General features: G+C 37.4%; 3 protein-coding genes across 4 annotated transcripts; 2 read left to right on the top strand and 1 right to left on the bottom strand.

Moving 5' to 3' along the window:
* The first annotated feature begins 888 nt into the window (after positions 1–888).
* LOC141915475 (thyroid hormone receptor beta-A-like) lies at positions 889–7,055 on the top strand. The gene is made up of 7 exons (XM_074807024.1): positions 889–975; positions 4,564–4,676; positions 4,758–4,899; positions 5,048–5,274; positions 5,363–5,494; positions 5,586–5,844; positions 5,953–7,055. The coding sequence occupies exons 1-7, from the start codon at positions 915–917 to the stop codon at positions 6,327–6,329; spliced, it is 1,311 nt and encodes a 436-aa protein (XP_074663125.1). The 5' UTR covers positions 889–914; the 3' UTR covers positions 6,330–7,055.
* Positions 7,056–7,427: 372 nt separating this feature from the next.
* Positions 7,428–10,836, top strand: LOC141915472 (protein angel homolog 2-like). Of its 2 annotated transcripts, none has more exons than XM_074807019.1 (5): positions 7,428–7,541; positions 7,850–8,207; positions 8,311–8,525; positions 8,605–8,674; positions 8,750–10,836. In XM_074807019.1, exons 2-5 carry the CDS (start codon positions 7,865–7,867, stop codon positions 9,763–9,765), a joined length of 1,644 nt encoding a protein of 547 aa, XP_074663120.1. In that variant the 5' UTR covers positions 7,428–7,541; positions 7,850–7,864; the 3' UTR covers positions 9,766–10,836. The 2 variants fall into 2 exon arrangements, with proteins under 2 accessions (XP_074663120.1, XP_074663119.1); XM_074807018.1 differs by having other exon boundaries at positions 7,454–7,541; positions 7,863–8,207.
* On the bottom strand, positions 10,048–14,412 carry LOC141899358 (uncharacterized). Its single transcript, XM_074785649.1, has 14 exons — positions 14,265–14,412; positions 13,997–14,178; positions 13,847–13,897; positions 13,341–13,434; positions 13,168–13,217; positions 12,982–13,063; positions 12,804–12,889; positions 12,497–12,691; positions 12,305–12,397; positions 12,100–12,223; positions 11,776–11,912; positions 11,445–11,527; positions 11,127–11,346; positions 10,048–10,212 (listed from the first exon to the last, which is right to left on the bottom strand). Exons 1-14 carry the CDS (start codon positions 14,410–14,412, stop codon positions 10,048–10,050), a joined length of 1,710 nt encoding a protein of 569 aa, XP_074641750.1.
* Positions 14,413–19,556: the final 5,144 nt, after the last annotated feature.

The following is a 19,556-nucleotide window of genomic DNA, read 5'->3' as shown; positions in this document are numbered from 1 at the left end:
CTAGAGTCCATGATAATATCATCCCTTGGATGATATTCGCTGTATGTCGGGTTATCGCCAAGTGACAGTTTTTATATTTTTCTCGATTCGCTGTATTTTACGCAATTAGTCAATTTGCGAAATGAAAGAATGTTACGAGGATAGAAATAAATTGATATAGATACGTATATAAAATGATCCTTGACCATCAATAATGATGAAATACATTACATACACTGTATCATCGCCGTGATTATTTTCACAATATTTTTTGGATTCATGAAATTGAAATATATGCGTATGAAATAAAGGTATTTCCTAAGTATAAAGATTTTTCGATATGACCGACATTTTCCCTGAACTAAATATACATGTATAATATGTTGCCATTGATCTTCGGCCGCGCACAGGTTATTTCGGACAAGTTTAACAATCCAAGCTGCTGCCGTGGTCAACTTGGTCAAGCTGTGGTTTGTCCATTGACCTCTAAGAAGTCGATGTGACCAGTGCATCAAATATGAACATTAAGGATAAACTGTTATATTTCATCTTTTGCCCGAACATGCAAATCGATATGGTGACCAGAGGTCAAATTTAACCTTTGTACGCGTCGGATTTGTGAATCCCCACCTACCACCCCTGCTGACCAGTGTCCATTTATCGGCTTTATACGCACTGGGTCAGGGTTACGTAAGATCTTGCTCTTGTTTAACTCACAGCCAGGTCAATTTACATACTCGCTAATGTCCCTATCGTATTATCGGTTGGGCGAGGGTGACGTGAGCCGGCTGCGACCTAATGTTCAAAATTTACCATAAACGTTTGAAACGCGAAATCACATCCAGAATCATTTTGCAATAGAATATTTAGAAAAGACATTTGCTGGTGAACTCTTGTGAACTATTTAGGGAGTTGTTGTTTGCATTAAAACGACGATGTCGAAAAACAACGACGAAACTGGTAAAAATGCAAACACACCGAAAAAAAGCTTAAAAGGTACGTAGAGTAATTCTAAACATTTAAAAGATATATAATAATTCTATCAGTCATTTCAGATCTGTTACTTCGAGCTTCCTCGTCGAACCAGATACAAACAAATCGGTTTCCATTTAACTGATTCAAGGGTTTTTTACTTTGATTTTCTTAGATTTGATTCGATTTTGTCCGGGTGCTATAGATTTATAGGCGTTCATTTTAGTACCGAAGAATATTCAAATCAAAAAAATTGAATGAGACATATCTGTGTGTTAGATATCTAACAAACTTTCTACGGTTAAGGGAGTCTGTACTATATCTGCATACGCGCAGAATATCTAAAACGTTTGAATAATCGGCGACTATATACGTGCACTATATCTACGTGCACAAGAGGTTTTAATATTCGTAGAATAGCCGTGTTAACCTGGTTTAAAATAAGTAACGAGACGAGTAGTACTATATAGGTTAACTATTTATTTGACGCACGAGCTTTCGCTACTAATGTAAGCTTCTTCAGGTGAATGAGTCTCATTCACTTGATGAAGCTTAAAGAGATTTTAACAAATCAAATTCTATATGTATAGATGCCATTTTGCGATGTTCATACGTATCAACAAATATTTGATGAACTCATGCAATTTTTTTGCAAGTATTCGTGGGGCTCGTACGTGTTACGCGTGTACAATAAATTCGTCCCTTTTAATCAACTAATTTTCTATTGTTCGCGTTAAATCCGCTTCGGGATAAGGCGGTCTCAATTGTGCAGGTTTTTATAAAGCGGTCTGAGATTAACGAGGACACGCATCTAAGAACACGTAACGTGATGTAATAGAAATGAAGTTAGTATTTTTGGCTAGCACATCTGTTCATGGCTTCTTAGTATATTTTCAAACTGGGTCTTGTGGCGGTGGTACCTAAGCAAAAAATGAGTACGCTCGATCGACTGTTGTCCTTTCTCCCCACCCAATCACTTAATCATCATTCACGCCATGGTGGGTCAACTGTTTAATATGACACAATATAACGGTCTGACACATAAACGGTCTTCTTAAAAATTGCTTTTTTCATCGAATTAAAAATCTGTAAGAGTAATGCAGGTTTTCTGGAAAATATGAATACATCTTTCGTCTTTGCCTTCGGCGGATAACTCATAAATGGCTTTCTGTGGACGACCTCAATATCTGGGGCGGTTATTCTTGAAAATTATGTGATGCAATTTGTTGCACGGCTCCATGCACAATCAAACCACTACGAATTAAAATCCACGTGCATTAATGATGAAAAGCCGGTGAAAATAAGCGCCCATTGAATTATTTTTAACCCATGAGATCCGACCGCGCGTCATTACCAAGTAGGCCTCGTGCTCGGGACAGCGTTGTTCCCTCACACCTGTCGTCTTCTCTTTTGAATTACGTAACATATTGCGAATGTTAGCCGTCGACGCGAGTAGTACTCCGGGAGACCTAACTGCGACCTTTTAAATGCCCGGGGCTATGGACGACCGGTTGGGCGACGTATATATCTGCGTCCCGATAGTAAACGATCCGAATTATTTTCAGTTAGAGTGTCCGGATCGGAACCAACTGAAATCCATGCAGAATTTTTTTTCAGAATCGCAAATGTGTGTCAGATAATTCAATCCGTGCTTACGAAATGCGAGTCATTGGAACTTGGAGTAATCATTCTGACTGGATGATTATTCCAGGGAAGTGTACTGATTATTCTAAGGTTGGAAAATTTACGTATGCTACTGCTAATCACGATTACGTAATTGCACCGAACGTATAAAGTCCACTACTGACTAGACCAAGCTATTACGTAACAACACGGCTGGTGGGTTATTTCAGAACTCGATGACTGCTGTGGATGAAGGAGGGCAAATGAACGCTCCATTTTGAAATATGTTCTCATATACTCTCTATGAAAATTTTTTTTCACATTTAAGTCTTCTAAGTAAATAATAAATTCATAAATAAAACATTCAGCATACATCGAATTTATTCATGCATTCAAAACTAAACATTTAATGTTCACCTATATAGCGCCATTGTTGGGATAGCCACACCTGCCTCACTGGACACCCATTCCACAGTTCCCCGATGGGGAAACTTGGTCTAAAGGTTATGTAATACGCTCTAATTATATTTCGTGGTGAAACGTCCAATGTGCATTACCGATTCATTCTGCTGGGTTGCCATTCAACTGTTTCCATATTTATCATTTATCGAAACAAAAGACAAACCAACCAAAGCCGCACACGTGTCCCGTAGAGCCCCATCTGTATGCATCCTACCACAATCACTCAATTCAATTTGGAAAAGTGCTCCTTTGATGATGAGTTGTGGTATTGTGGCAATAGATTTGGTTATTTTTGGTTTTGAATGTATAAGTGCATTGTTTCTGTCTAAATACCCATTTAACAGTTCATAACTGAAAATCTATGTGTTTGTGAATGCATTCACAATTCTTGATGAAAATTTGGTTGTAGATCGATGGAATATTATACTCTCGGATTAGATGAGATAGTATTTGCGTTGGGCCATATAGATCGCTCTTACAGTACCATGACAAATCGGTCAAGGTCAGTGTGAGCATGTTACATAATAATTCTGGACGTGAATAACAGTATTTGTGAGTTCTTGGAATTCATTATCGGGAACCGGTAAAAACTGTAAACAGATACACCCGGTATGTGATTACAAATAGCCGACCGACGCAAGTCGTAGACGTATCAGACCGACGAACAATCATCGTTGAGATATCATCGTTTAATGATTGTTAGTTGATCAGACTCCATCGGATCTCTCAAAAATTGTTTTCGGCGCTATCAAAGATGTTCACCAAATTACGAATGGTTAGATCAGCGAAAAAATTAGATGTATTGAAAATCAAAATAAATTCGTAAAGATAGTGAAATGTATGCTTGCTGCGATTAATGAATTATGAAGAAAAATCTATAGCGATGCCTGACATTACAATAGGGATATAGAGAAAGACTTAATCGGTTGTTTCTATGCACTAAGTGAAATATTATAGTGGCTAGTCTGATCAAACAAAAAGCGGTTAATCTTTGTGACCCAGATTATTTATTATTCACTGGGTCAACAAGAATGCGGGATTCAAAACAAACTATTTATTATCCAAAGTTCAATAACAAATCTGCCTAAACTGGTACAAAAATCATTTATAAATATCTATAATAGGTAGACTTAGATAAGGTCAGATCAAAACATTCGCAATCTGTGGCAATAAAAATGGCTCTCATGTGGAAAATCCTATTATATACACATTTCTGGCATTTTAAGTTCGATGTCATTTTCCTATCCCCAACGGGTTGCAGATGCCCATCATATGTTAGGTACAATTTCACGGTTCGCCTCTTTTATTCGAAGAGATTTTATTTGTGTCACATACCTCAAATGACGCTCGATTGAATTATGAATTTGGACTAGATCAAAACTAGATTTTTCAAAAAGGTCACCACTAACAACCAGTTTTATATATTCAATGATAGTGAATTTCCGAATATGGATAGGAAGGTTCTCGTGTAATCATTTCATTTTGTTAAAATTTACCCAATAAAATTTATTCATTTTCATATTTCAGCGCCTTATATACCGAGTTACATGGATTTGACAAATGGACCTGAACCGTGTGCGGTCTGTGCGGATGCAGCCACTGGCTATCATTATCGATGTATGACATGTGAAGGCTGCAAGGTATATAAATATATCCAATTATCATTAAAGCATATGCGATAAACCAGTTGTTATGAGAAGTTCCTTTTTTGATGAACATAGGGATTTTTTCGTCGAACGATACAGAAAAATCTGCAATACAATTGTAAATGGAATGGAAATTGTTATATTGACAAGAACTCTAGAAACCAGTGCCAACAGTGTCGTTTCATCAAATGTCTCAAAGCTGGAATGGCCACTGATCGTAAGTAGTAGATCTGACTTGAAGAGGTCTAGTCTTAACTGGAAGGATAGGATGATTAACGTAACACGGCCGGCTATATGCGCGCATCATAGGAAATCATTTTTTCTGCGCTTTTTAAAATGTTACGGTACGGTCTTTCCCATTCCAGTCGTTTTGAACGAGAAACAGAGAGTCGCTAAACGAAAGCTTATCGAAGATAACCGGGAACGACGCAAAACTGAAAGTACCACTGCCAAAATGTCGAAGCATAGTCACAACGAGGGCTGCACGCACGACAGTTTATCTTTAGAAGATATACAAATCGTAAATGATATTGTCAACGCTTACGCCTCCACGTCTCGCATTGACGAATGCACAAATGTATCGCCATCACTGGTAACTATCTTTTTCTGAAGTTTTTCATGTATTGATCTCTCGCATCTTTTGAATCAGTTCTCACTTATAATTTTGTGGTTAATTCCAGCCTCCATATATTGAAAAACATGGACATAATGACCATATAAACAACGAAGCTTGGGTTCAGCTTGCAAAAATAATGACCCCGTCCATTGTGAAAGTTGTCGAGTTTGCTAAGCTAGTCCCTGGATTTATAGACGTAAGTTCGCAACCTCTAGAAGGAAGTTAAACATTATTTACCGTCGGTATATCGAAACAAAATTCAAAAGGAATTTTTCTATTAATTTCAGTTGATCGTCGAAGACCAGATTATGTTATTGAAATCTTGTTGTTTGGAAATAATGTGTCTACGAGTGGCTTGCCGGTATGACTCGGAACACCAGGCACTAGTTATGCATAACGGAATTCTGCTGACCAGAAACCAAGTATCCGTTGGTGGGCTTGGTTATCTAATAGAGCCCATATTTGATTTTGCCGTCGGCCTTTCAAAGTTAAAACTTGACCATAAAGAAATATCCTTATTAGCTGCTGTTTTACTCATGCAATCAGGTAAGTAAATCGATACATGTATTATAATTTCATATTTATGGCGAACTTCGATCTATCTAAGAAGAAATTTAAGACGAATAAAACTAAATTTTGCCTATTTTCTATTAGATAGAAGCGGGTTGAGGGATTCGGAATCGGTGGAAAAATTACAAGATGCCATACTCGGTGCGTTTAAACGTTACATCGCTACACATCGTCCCCAGCAGCCAGTTCATTGGGCAAAAATCCTTATGAAAGTCACCGATCTAAGGACTATCAGCACGAGACACGCTGAACGGATGTTGTGCACGAAACTTGACAGTACCGTCGAAATACCACCGATGTTCCTAGAAATGTTCATCGATGGTAAACGTCCTGATGACGACTCGTTGGGCTCATCGGGCGTGAGTAGCCGCAGCCCGAGCGTTAAGAGCGACTCTACTGGTGATGACCTAAGTAATTCTTCCGCGTGTAGCAGTCCTGGAAGTTTTCAGTTTATGTCTTGATCCATATTAGTGTGTAGAACTACGTTTTCGTAGGCGCTATGTTTTTGAAGGAATGGCCTCCTGTGCTTTGTAAATTGAGAGATGAAATAACAAAACTTTATCCCAACAATTGATTACGAGGGGCTTTCAGTTTTAATTTTACTAAGATTTAATCGTTCTTATTCCGAAGGAATGGGTATCGTGATGTATGATTGATAACTTATTGATTAGATTATATGATTGTCGTTTACTAGTGATTGAATTGGAATATTCAAATAAGAGAAAAATGCTTGGACGCTGTGTGTGTGATTGTGTATTTGTTATTATTTATTATGATCCTATTAATTGTATCGGTACAGCATTGTGTATTAATTAGAAATGCGTGAAGTGGCTCAACGATATTTAAATCTCTAGTCAATTACTGCTATACTTGTACTTACTATCTTTACGTGATACAAAATACGTACAATATTTTAGTAACAATTACATCAACGTTTGTATGTCGAGTCGGATTGCTCAACAAGGCCATTGCGACCAGACCTAGGGATGAGAAAAAAATAATGTGTCTATTTTTTAGACTATGGACGGTTCATAGCCTTTTCTATTTGTAGCCCTTCTCGGCACTATTGCCATGCACTTTTTGATATCGAACGTTGTCGTATTTGATATCTGCTTCTTACTGGTCTTTTTTATTTTGTAAACTAAAATCCTCATTCAACGGTTTTGCAAGTAACCAGTACATTTTCATTACCGATGATAATTGACGTTGAATATGATTCAAATTAAATACCAAGAACTCCTTTTACGCATTATAATAAATAAACATTAGATTATATTATTTTAAAAAGTATTAGTTTGCAAATCATTCTGTTTGGAGATTTTCCTACATTGGTTCTACTAGACCGACGCCATTCGATTTGTCTCTGAGATCCTATCGACACTCTATATTGATATGCATCGTTGCTCTTTGAGCCGAATTCCTAACGGATTTGTCTGAGTTATTGGCGCACATATCAAGGTGTAATAAACTAATTTTGAATTTAAACTTGTCGACAGTTTGCCATTAATTCGGAGTCGCCCTGATGCAAACAGTAGCAAGTGATTCCATCGAAAGGTGGCGCCTCTATCGTGTAGAGGTTTCGAGTCGATATTTCGTGGACCCTTCGTGGATGATGATTGACTATTGATTGTTATAATGAGTGCTGTTGCTTGTTGGTTATTCTAAAATTAAGAGTAGGTGTTGCATATCTATGGAGTTTTTTTTTTACAATAATAATAAAATGATAACAAGTCGTGCTTAAAGTTACTTGCTATAAAAAATCAATTCTGAAATGTTTCGTTTGTTGACGTTCTTCTTCTTGACTTGACGTTTAATTACACAAATACAGGCCTGACGCAAAATTTTTGACCCCAGTATCCTAGGGAAAAGAAAATTTTAAATATTCAAATTCCATCAAATTTACATAGTACCAGTACAGTACGGGACAAAACGTTTTGCGTCACCTGTGCGGCCGTGGTAGATTAATTAAAGATGTTTACAGTTTCCAATTCTAGATATGAATAACCGTGTTCTGGTCTGTTCATTCCGATGTCACAAGCTAAGGCTGTTACAGATCCCGTCACACTCATATCATCAATCGACATTCAGTAGCAAGTCCAACCAGAGGTTGCTGAAGAGGGGACCTTGTTTGAAGATCCGTAATGTCTTCTTAAATGCGTTAGATTGCCAATATACTGGATACGCCTCAAAGAGTACTATAATAAACATGGCTGAATCGTGTACTACAAGTATTGGCAAGAAGAAAGTGCTGAAAAAACGACCATTTTCTGCTCAACTAAGCGCTTATACAATGAAGAGACAAAGATTCAATGAAGAAAATACTCGCAACTCGGACACCGGTAACTTCTGAATTAATCTTAGATTTGTCACTATTGTTTGCCTCCTCATTATTAGAATTTAGGAAATGTTTCTCACTCCGGAATCTTGTATCAAATTTTTTAGCTAATGGTAATAATCACAAGTACCGGTCCTGGGAATATGTCCCTTCAAGCGCCAGACGCGCTGGAATAAATTTTACATTCATGACGTACAACGTGCTCGCTCAGAAGTTACTCGAAGACAATCATTATCTTTATTCACACGTCAATAGGCAATATCTGACGTGGCGCCACAGAAAAAATGAGCTCATGCGTGAAATTAAAGCTCTGTCACCTGATGTAAGTGTTCATATGAGATGAATCATTTAAATGATATAAAAATGTTGGCTTCAAGTGATTCAACTTTTGACTTTTTTAGGTACTTTGCTTACAAGAGGTAGATGCAGAACATTATGAAAACTTTTTCAATCCAATTTTAATAAATCTTGGTAGGTTTTTATCAAAAAGTCCAAGTGTGAATGTTAATGGCGTGTTCTTTGAAAGATAAGTTCTTGGTCTTGCAGGATATCTGGGTAATTTCAAAAAGAGAACAGGTGACAAGCCAGATGGATGTGCGACTTACTTCAAAGCTGATAAATTTACAATGGACCGATGCGTTGCAGTTGAATTCTACCGTCCCGGTGTGAGCATTTTAGACCGAGATAACGTAGGATTACTCACTTTGTTAAAACCGATTTCAGAGGACGTTGATGACAACGTGAGACTTTGCCTCGCGAATACACATTTGTTATTCAACCCGAAACGTGGTGATATTAAGTTAGCGCAGATTTCATTGCTTTTCTCTGAAATTGATTCGTTGATTTACAAACCGGGTGGAACTGGTTACCATCCTGTGATTCTGTGCGGTGACTTTAACTCTTCGCCGTACAGTCCGATGTACAACTTTATATGTGGTAAACGCTTAAAAGTGCAAAATCTTCTCGCTAAAGATGTATCGGGACAGGGTGACCGCGGTGGTCGATACGTCAAACTATCGCGCGACACGCTTCCTCCTCGAATAGGAATTTATGACCAGTGTCAGTACATCGCGTTGGTAAACCAAAGAAAATCGCATCAGGTATCGCTTGAATCGTCCAAAGACAGTAAAAAACCTGCCCCGTCTGTAGATGATAACGATGGCGCTGTGATTAAAAATGAAGCAAAATCGACGACTCCGGAATCTCAAAATATGCAAACGTCCAGACATACGGTTGGATCGGGAGTGCTTTCGCACAATTTCGATTTAGCATCAGTTTATAAGCATAAAACGGATCGTGCGGGGAAATTATTTACGGAAGTTTCTACGCAGCATATGAGAGCATGTGCGACAGTTGATTTCATATTCTATACAGTAGATGATCAGAACATTGCTGATGCGTCGGCTGATGGTTCCGCTGTCAACATTGAAAATGGAAATCTTGAGCTCACGGCTAGGCTGAAGTTAATGACTAAAACTGAAATTAAGCGCATGGGTGGTCTGCCCAATAAATACCACGGTTCGGATCACTTGCCTCTCGTTGCTAAGTTTAACTTGAAATAGTGATGATGTTTAAGGAATTTATATGAATGAACTGTTATGGATAAGTTATTTTTTTAAAGATTTTTTGTACTGAAGTAGACATATGGTTCTAGGACGTATAGATATTCAAAATATATTTCAAAGGATATTTATTGTTATTGTCTCGGAATATTTATACATGTAGTTTTAGGTATATACTGTATTGGTAATTTTAATGCGTGCCGTGAATAATTATGAGTTTAGATGAATCCTTTTAGCTGAAAATGTAACTAATCTTTGTGCTAATCATGTGTGACGATTAGACTACGTTAGGTATTTAGATGAACCATGTTTGTGATTTGGTACTTCCTGGTTCCTAGTATTTACCAAAGTGATGAGTAGGGATTGTTTCATTGAGCGTTGATAGTTATTGTCACTCGTCCAGTTTTTAAGGAGTTTCAAATTTTTACCTCCGTGGTCTCCGAGAGACTATGAACATTGTTACTTTTTTCAGTATTACAGAAATCAATATTCATACAATCTTACACTCTCTGCCTGCCTCTAAATGACTTGGTGTTTGCTTTCTGGGGAAAATCTGCATTTTGGTTTCAGAGTTTAAGTTATTAATCAAAATCACATTTCGGGTTGAATTCGATGGAATTAATGTATTATTATTTTGTGTTGTATTTTCAAGACAATCTTTGATTCAAAGATGTGGTACATGTAGTTTACTACCTCTATTAACTATCGATTGCTAATACCGGCTTGTTATTTAGGAATAGTGACACTAGAGCAGCTATATCGAATCTAGGCTATATTATGTCGTATAGCAAATTCTATGCGCAGTATTATAATAACAGATTATGTGGCTTTGTTGTTTTCTCGGCAGGATAACAAAATTGAGATGTCTTTATAACTTCGATTTTACTGAAAGAATACTATGCCATTTGTGTCTTTTATTAAAGTGGTATTCTGGAATGTCAGAATTCTGAGTTTTAACTGATTTAAATTGCTTTGTTACAATATCATGAGTAACTGAATATGAAAATGCACACAATAAAACCAAAGTACATGTCATTTTAATAAAGCTTGTGTCAATTGTTTATCTTCAAATTGTGTATTATGTTTATTTACTATTATTTGGATTTTCACCATATACATTGTAATTAGTCATTCTACCTTTTCTCATTTCGGTTCTTATTCCCTTTTGGTTTTTTCATTTGAACACTGAACTGCACCTTTGAGGTAGGTCCCAAGCTCGGCAAGGAAGAAACGCCTTGTTTCGTCGACATCTTTTCCGCCGAGCTGATGGTAGTTGTTAAAGAGCTACCTCGCCTCGTTAAAAAAGGCAATGGAACTACCTGTCCGAGCTGAGTCGTAGACCTGGACGGCCCTAGACTTACATTCGATCGAGATCTTTCCACAACCAGCGGTGATAAAAGCGTCGCCGACGGCTCCCGAGGAAGAGAAACGTTATCCTCTATGGATATACTATTACCCGGAACATCGACACTCGCCAAAATTTGGAACCGTTCCTTTTTGGCTTTCTTCTCTTCTGCCCATCGTTTTTTCATTTCGGTGCGGATGTTGGCTCGAACTGTTTTTACCCCGTTCAGAATCTCCCTAAAAATTCACAGTAAAAAGATCGTTATTAATACCAATGAATAGATATAAATCGACCAATATTCGCATGAAATATTTAATTCTTTAATGCAACTTACTGATATGTAATTTTACCACTGGGATCTTTTATTTCGTTTGCCGCTCGCCTCATTTCACGTTCGGTCAAGGGGGCATTTATTTTCTAGAATAATAGTAATTAATTTCGAAAGAATAACACACATTCATCCCTTTCATACTACATGTTTCTTTTACAAATGCTTTCATGTTTTCCAAACCTCCTACGCGATGATCTTCAGGAGGAAAGAAAAATCCTCGACAACGCATCAAAGCACCTGTTATTGGTTTGGTATATCGACGGGGATGCATTTTATTTTTTCCCACACCACCGAAACTTATATACCGGTATATACCTGATTTTTAGATATTTACCTTTAGTCCACGAATAAACTGTTCCGTTGAAACTCCACTTGCAACAGCTCGGTCGATCACTCGAAACAAATCCATTACACGAATACCTTTATCGCTCATGTACTGAAACAAAAGCCTCAGAGGCCCGCCCGTCGGTTCTAAAATTAGGGAGTGAAATCTCGAAAATCAGATAATGTATGTATTCTTTTTAATGGTCGAAACGATTTGTTGTCAGTTCTTGAATTCTATAAGAGGAAGCTTTAGTCTACTGTTTTATCAGGCTAAGAGCAAGTTAATCTAATTAAACGGTTTTTTTCTAGAATTCTAGAAGAGGGTATTACGTACCTGGGAGTTCTCGTCCTATGAGCTCTTGCGTGTCATGTACGCGACCTAGAGTGTACGTAAATTCTGGTCGAGATTTCTGCAGCACCTCTGCCTGGTAAGCGATGCGATGGTTTACAGGAATTCCCTGACATAAGAATAAAAAATCTTAACTAAAACAGATGTAATAGAAATAAAACAGTAATCTATCTTATACAAAATTACGTACGTCGAAGCCTAAATGAAGAATAGCACTTTTTTTCTGGCACGCTGCGTCTAGAAGTCTCTCACATCCGGAAAATGCAAGTGGATTGTTTCCAATCTAGGATGAGATTATAACGACCATATACATTATCATGATCAATCATAGTGAATAACATTCATTCTAAAATGATTTAAAGATAAATGATTTAAAGATAACCTTAAGTATTTTAAGAGTTCTGTTGACCCGAAGTCCGGCTGCTAGAAACTTTGCTGCATCCCAATTAATTCTGTTGTTACTTAGATCTAATTCTCTCAGTGTAGTATTCAATTTGATTGAGCCGCACAAAGCTAAACATCCCTCGAAACCAAATCCATTCCACGAGAGATTCAAATGTTGCAAACCACGGTTGTCCTACGTAGCAATAAACAAAATCGATAGTTTAAGCCCTGGTGTAGATTCGAAACGAAGTTTAAGAGTCCACGATGAAAAAGACAAAACAATTAGAAACGACTGTCGCACTTACTTTCAATGCTTTACAAATAGTAACGGCGCCGCGTCGTCTTATTTGATTCCAAGATAGATCAAGACGCTGCAGAGTGTGATTTTTAGCTGAAAAGTGCGATGGAATACATTTCAATAGGAGTTTCAATTACAATTGCCATTGTATACATGTCATAATCAATTTCCAGGAGATTTTATACCTAAGGCTTTTCCGATCCGTTGGCCACCATCTTCAGAGAAGCAGTTGTAACTTAGATTTAGCTCTAGAAGCCATGGGTTATGCTTGAAAAAGATATTTTCATTTTCAAATTTGTTGTTTACTACATTTTCTAAAGACACCGATAAACCGACGAATAGTCACCACGTGGCGAGGTGAGTTAACTTACTTGAATCATTTGGGCGATATATTTTGCATCAAAATCTCGAAAATTGTTTCCTTGGAGAAAAGATGGAAGAAGTGAAATTAAATGAAAAAGAAATACGAAAGACGAATGTTCGAAAGACGAAATTATGAATCACATTAAGTGCATGTATTGATCTGAAATAGCAAAAAACCCACTCGAAATATCCATAGTTGAAATATATTTATTGATCCGCATCATTTCACTAAGGGCTTTTGCGGCTTCTGTACTCAGTTGGTTACTTGCTAGATTCTGCAAGTAATGTTAATATTTTCAAAAAATATCTGTTAATTTTCTTACATTTTGAGTTTTACGTTATGAGATTAGTAACGAGACGAGTAGTACTGTATAGGTTAAGGTTAACTGTTTATTTAACGCACGAGCTTTCGCTTCTGATGAATAGAAGCTTCATCAGGTGACTCATCAGGTGAAGCTTCTATTCATTAGAAGCGAAAGCTCGTGCGTCAAATAAACAGTTAACCTTTACAGTACTACTCGTCTCGTTACTTATTTTAAACCTGGTTAACACGGCTACTCTACGAATATTCTAAACATTGATCGTCTCTCATTTATCAAAACTGCGCTACATTCTTTTCTAATAGCTTACCACGTGGCATATGTAAATATTTTCCTGTAGCATTTCTATGATGAAAACTGCACCTACATCTTCCAATCCACTTTCCTCAAGGTCCAGTATTTCCACACTAGTATTTTCCTAAGACAAATAATAGACATTTACCCATACGATACTTCGACGAGTGCCAACAGAGGTTTTATTTTCATTCACATGAATCTGTGAATTTAGCCTACTCACGACAAGTGCTGTAGCTAACGCCTTAGCACCACCCGGTCCAATATTTTGAAACTTTATGTTCAGTTCTGAATTATCGAGACTGTGAAACACTTTGGATGCCGGAGTCAACTGTACTTCTTGACAAGCTTTAGCGTATACGAACGGTGTTTTCTGGTGCCCGGTTAACGTCATTTTCTTTTTCTCTTCAAGATTTTTAATCAAATTAAGTGAATTGGCATGATATTTAGTATCGGTATCAAAACGTTAAAAATGCAAAAACTGCTCTTACCTTGTTTATGACTATCTTGTTCAAGATCTGTATCGTAATCATCATCGTCACTATCCTTATTGATGATAAAACAAGACCGGCATCTGGCTTTTTGGGGGATTGTTGCCGATTGACAAACTTTTATCGGTGGGAACATTCCAAGTGCCATTCTCAACCTTCGATTTCTTAGTCGGTTCCATAAATGGCAACCGAACAAATAATCAGATTATGTTCCAAGAACGGCATTTCCCAAAATACTTGCTCTAGCTGGAAAATAATTCAAGTATTGCCCGAGCAGTGAAAATAATGTAAACACACTTCACTCGGTTCATTGGCAACAGGTTTCTCAATCTCGTGAATATTTCACGCGCTACCATTGACTGATTAATCCAATTACTCGGTGACTGGACTTCGGGATATCTGCACCCAGTGAGGCTAATTATTTATTAATTAATGCGTGCCTTATGTTTTCCGTCACGCGAAAGGTTACTATCGGGGAATCAGAGGCCCACCTATATCGCGGCTGATTCGGGCCAAGTTAAAAAAAAAATTCCGTGCAATATGCCGCGCAAAATTGCTTCGTTTCTGCTTCCGTTTCTGCGCGCCGCAGAAACGTAATTTACCGCGCTGAAACGCGCCAAAACGGGCGCAGAAACGAACCTTTATTTCTGCGCCCGTTTCTTCGCGGTGCCAATTCTCGTTTCGGCGCCCCGCCGAAACGAACTTCGTTTCTTCGAAGAAACGAATTTGACCGCGGCGCAAAAACTGGCGCAAAACTCAGACTGGAAAGCCAATGCAAAATCGATTAAGTTTGGGAATCAAATTGATTGCGTTCAATTTTCGATTGCAATATTTTCTTTACGGAAAAGCAGTTAAACGATCGGCGATTCACAAATTGATTGCGCCTTGCCTTGTGGCCTTGCAAAATTAAACGCAGGCATCCGAAAGAGATAGAGAGAAAGGAATTGAGAGAGAAAATTGAGGTAAGTTAATGTTCTGCTAGGTGACATCGAGGAGCATCACGTTGGATAAAAAGATTAGAAAGAATTACCACGGGATTCGAATTTGAAACTTGGAAATAGCAAACACTATAATAAGATCAAATCCCACTATTACAGATTAAAAGAATTTAAAAACAAGAATTTATTAATAAAATCTAAAATATTTAAAAGACACGACGTTTCGATCTCACCCTAGAGATCATCGTCAGGTGTGAGAAATAGACTTAAAACAGGGGTATATATACAGAGGAGGACAGGTTAATTGAGTAAATTGGTGAGTGAGTGAATAATTAGTGTTTGACAAGGCATGAAGTAATATACTTAGAAAGAAGGGAATTATGTGGAGAAAAGCCATTATTTAAATTGGTACTAATATCTGAGTGATGAGTAATTAGGGCAGACTCAACTATGTGGCGTTTAGTGTAATTGCTGGAAGTATAAATAATTTCGGCTTTATCACAATTAAAACGATGACCAGTGTTCCAAACGTGATTGGCTACGCCACTAGCCGGTTTTTGATTTATTATATCCTTTTTGTGTTCCGAAATTCGAGTTTTTAAATCACGACCAGTTTCTCCGAAGTAAATTTTATCACAGCCAAAACAAGGAATTTTGTAAACTCCGCAGTCCAAAGGTTTAGATTGATTGTTTTTAACCAAAGTCTTACTAATTTTGTTTTCATACGTGAAAATGATTTGTTTATCCAATAAAGGGAGAGAGTGACGAAACTTTTCCAAAACAGGTACATACGGAACTACAATGAACTCTGAAATGTGTTTTTTATTTTCTGGAGGTTTAGAATTGAAGAAAGTACGTTTAGCCTTAGAAATAGCGATTTTCAAAATGTGATCAGGTAAGCCAAATTTCTAAGAGAGTTTGGATATATGGTCAAATTCAGCCGAAAGGAAGGTTTCATCGCAGATCCGCAGTGCACGGAGAAAGAGGCCTTGAGCGAGACCGATTTTGATTGATTTGGCAGTAAACGAAAAGAAGTGAAGGTATGCCTCGGCGTTGATAGGTTTACGGTAGACTGAGAAAATCAAATGAGAAAATTTATTGTGAATAAAGAAGTTTCCAGTTTCTAGGCGCCATTTTGTGGCGGTCCCTCGAGGTCCCCATTGTTGCGATAATTTGCGCTCATTTTTAAAACATAAATTTAGGTTGAATATCATATAGTTCTGCAGCCCCTTGCTCGACGAAATCAATTTATACACCATTTTAAAGGAAATGAAATGCAGATATTTGCTGGCGATTCTTGGAATTTTTGAACGCAACAATGATGAACAGTGACGATGTGAAACCAAGGACCGCATATCTTATCCGCGCGTAAAAGAAATCGCAATATTTATTAATTTTCAAATATCTAAGTATCTTTTAAAGCTGTATTTCCAATTTTCACAGAGCTTAAAGAGGGTTATTTGCAGTTAAAGCCTGCGTTTAATTTTTTTGAATATCTTTACTGACGACTGATCTGTACCCGCTTGAGTTTGAGATTACGCGCAAAAGGGGTCTCCCACTGCGCGCCGCCATTTCACTGAACATTGAGATTTGTGAAAAGAAATCGCAGAAATAAGATTTTATACTGGTTTGTAATTACTAACATTGCTTCTGATGGTTATATATTACCTTTATTTTCGTATGGTTGAAAATGGACTTTGAGTGTTTTGATGAATTCGAGTTTTGTAGCGTTGGGAAATTTAAAGGATTTCTTGTAAGAGTGGGGACTTTCCGTGTTGGTTGCAAATGTGGCCTAGTTGAGAACCTAATTTGCGTTTCAACCGAATGTACCACTCATGGTTGGACACTAGAAAAAAATTCTAAGTTTTTATATATTTTTGAATATGTGGCGCAGCTGAAAGTTGCCAAACTGGACGTTGACCCCTTAAAACAGAATATCAAATGGGGGACAGATCTGAACCCCTTTAAATATTATATTGGAATTTTATATCAGTAAGGTTTTCTGGTCGATGTTTTCCAGCAAGTAGGTTGAGATTCAGTAAATTCATCGTATGATCCCAGAATGAGGGATTACCAGAGAGGGATATGTGTTAAATATGTCCTAAGCGTTTAAATTGACTGGCACATTTCACCATCGACTCTAAAACGTTTGATTTCACCGAACACAAAATCGGCGCTAGGCTGGATGGGCTGTATACGACAATTCCTCAACTGGGCCGTTCAAACTTCAATAGCGGGACAAACCGGACCCCGAAACCAGCTAAACGAATTGCCCCCGCCAAAATACGGTACAAACAAGATATGGATTATCATCTCAAAATATCCCCATGGAAAATGTGAAGAAATCAAATTGCATTTAAAGATTTCTTGTCGCAAATCTCAATGTTCAGTGAAATTGCAATGCGCAGTGGGAGACCCCTTTTGCGCGTAATCTCAAATTCAAGCGGGTACAGATCAGTCGTCAGAAAAGATATTCAAAAGATTTTAACGCAGGCTTAAACTGCAAATTACCCCCTTTAACCTCTGTGAAAATTGGAAATAAAGCTTCAAGAGATACTTAGATATTTCAAAATTAATAGATATTGCGGTTTCTTTTACGCACGGTTAAGATATGCGGTCCTTGGTTTCACATCGTCACTGTTCTCAATTTTTGCTTTCAAAGAATCGCCAGCAAATATCTGCATTTCATTTCCTTTAAAATGGTGTATAAATTGATTTCGTCGAGCAAGGGGCTGCAGAACTATATGATATTCAATCTAAACTTATGTTTTAAAAATGAGCGCAAATCATCGCAACAATGGGGACCTCGAGGGACCGCCACAAAATGGCGCCTAGAAACTGGAAACTTCTTTATTAGAACATCTAAAAAAGGAATTTTGTCATTTTGTTCCCATTCAAAAGTGAATTTCAAAGATGGATATTGGGAGTTGATGAAGTCGATAAAAGAGGTAAGATCAAAATTATCAGAAACTAAGCTCAGAATGTCATCAACATATCTAATCCAAAAGTTAGGTTTAGAGCCAGCGTACTTAGGGAGAATTTCGGATTCAAAGTGTTCAAGGAAAAGATTAGCCAAAATCGGGGATAATGGGTTACCCATAGCGAAACCGAAAATTTGTTCATAGAATTTGTCTTGGAATTGGAAATATAAATTGGTAGTACAGAGTTCCAAAAGTTCAAGTAAGCATTCTACAGGAATAGGGAGATCAAGATTGGAGTCCGGGAGTTTTCTTCTTAAGAAATTGAGAGTTGGTTCCAATGGTATATTAGTGAACAAGGAAACAGCGTCGAAAGATATAAATTTTTGTCCATTAGGTCTGAGATTTTTGAGTTTGTCTAAAAGATCCATATTGTGACGAATGTGAGAATCAGAAAAAGTACCCAAAGCCGGGGAGAGTACTTTAGCCAGATATTTGGAGAGCCGATATGATGGAGAATTGATATTAGAAATGATCGGTCTTAACGGTGAATTGGGTTTATGAATTTTTGGAAGACCATAAGCATAAGGAAGATTTGGAAGCCGAGAGTTAAATTTGGAGATGAAGTCCGAATGGTCAGGAAATTTCTTAGAGATGTTTTTTAAACCTAAATTAAAAGCTGATTGCATCTTTTTCAAAGGGTTGTTTTTGATGGATTTGTAGAAATTGGAATCACCGAGAATAGCAATCATTTTAGAATTGTAATTGATCAAATCTAGAATAACAATTTTGCCGCCTTTATCAGCCTTGGAGATGCGGATGGTTTTGATGGATTTAAGTTCCTGGAGAGCAATCGAAAATCTCCGAGGAAAGAACTGATTAGATTGACCTTGAAGGGTATTCCAAATGGTGTCCAAATTCATGAATATAAAATTGTATTGAAAACTAGCCGGAGGAGATCTTTCCATACGTTCAACGAAATCCAAAATGTGTTGTTTTCTATGCGGGAGAGAAAAATTTAATCCTAAACCGAGAACTTGAATTTGTGTTTTGGTTAATTTAGCCGAAGATAGATTGACAACATTATCAGTAGCGCAAAATTTGGTCCAAGGGCTGTTGTCGATTAATTTATTCAGAATGGAAGAGAAATGCGAATTTTTCTTTAGACGATGTACCGCGCAAAGATTCTTGATGCCCGAATGGAGAGAGTGCCAAAGGAAACCATCAGGTATATGGTGTCTGAGAAAACGTTCTGCTTGTCGCATTTTATAGAAATTGGAGTTGGTAGTTTCTTTTGCTTCAAAAATGCAATGTCTTAGATGAGATGCTGCTTCATTTGAAAATGGTTGATCTGATTTGAATTTATTCAACCAATTCAGAGATTTAGGAATAACCTGTTCTTGGAGACATTTTTGAAGAAATATGACGTTTTCTTT

This window comes from Tubulanus polymorphus, chromosome 1 (genome assembly GCF_964204645.1).
Source record: "Tubulanus polymorphus chromosome 1, tnTubPoly1.2, whole genome shotgun sequence".
Classification (NCBI taxonomy): Eukaryota; Metazoa; Nemertea; class Palaeonemertea; order Tubulaniformes; family Tubulanidae; genus Tubulanus; species Tubulanus polymorphus.
Note: the sequence above shows the minus strand (reverse complement) of the source record. Positions and strands in the feature narration are given on the sequence as shown.

Coding starts and splice junctions, on each gene's coding strand:
- LOC141915475 (XM_074807024.1), top strand. CDS start 915: ATGTCGAAAAACAACGACGAAACTGGTAAAAATGCAAACACACCGAAA. Junction 976..4,563: donor ACCGAAAAAAAGCTTAAAAG/GTACGTAGAGTA, acceptor TTCATATTTCAG/CGCCTTATATACCGAGTTAC. Junction 5,845..5,952: donor TGTTTTACTCATGCAATCAG/GTAAGTAAATCG, acceptor ATTTTCTATTAG/ATAGAAGCGGGTTGAGGGAT.
- LOC141899358 (XM_074785649.1), bottom strand. CDS start 14,412: ATGGCACTTGGAATGTTCCCACCGATAAAAGTTTGTCAATCGGCAACA. Junction 12,398..12,496: donor GAACTCTTAAAATACTTAAG/GTTATCTTTAAA, acceptor ATCTCATCCTAG/ATTGGAAACAATCCACTTGC. Junction 11,347..11,444: donor AGTGGTAAAATTACATATCA/GTAAGTTGCATT, acceptor GTGAATTTTTAG/GGAGATTCTGAACGGGGTAA.
- LOC141915472 (XM_074807019.1), top strand. CDS start 7,865: ATGAATAACCGTGTTCTGGTCTGTTCATTCCGATGTCACAAGCTAAGG. Junction 8,208..8,310: donor TACTCGCAACTCGGACACCG/GTAACTTCTGAA, acceptor CAAATTTTTTAG/CTAATGGTAATAATCACAAG. Junction 8,675..8,749: donor TCCAATTTTAATAAATCTTG/GTAGGTTTTTAT, acceptor TTGGTCTTGCAG/GATATCTGGGTAATTTCAAA.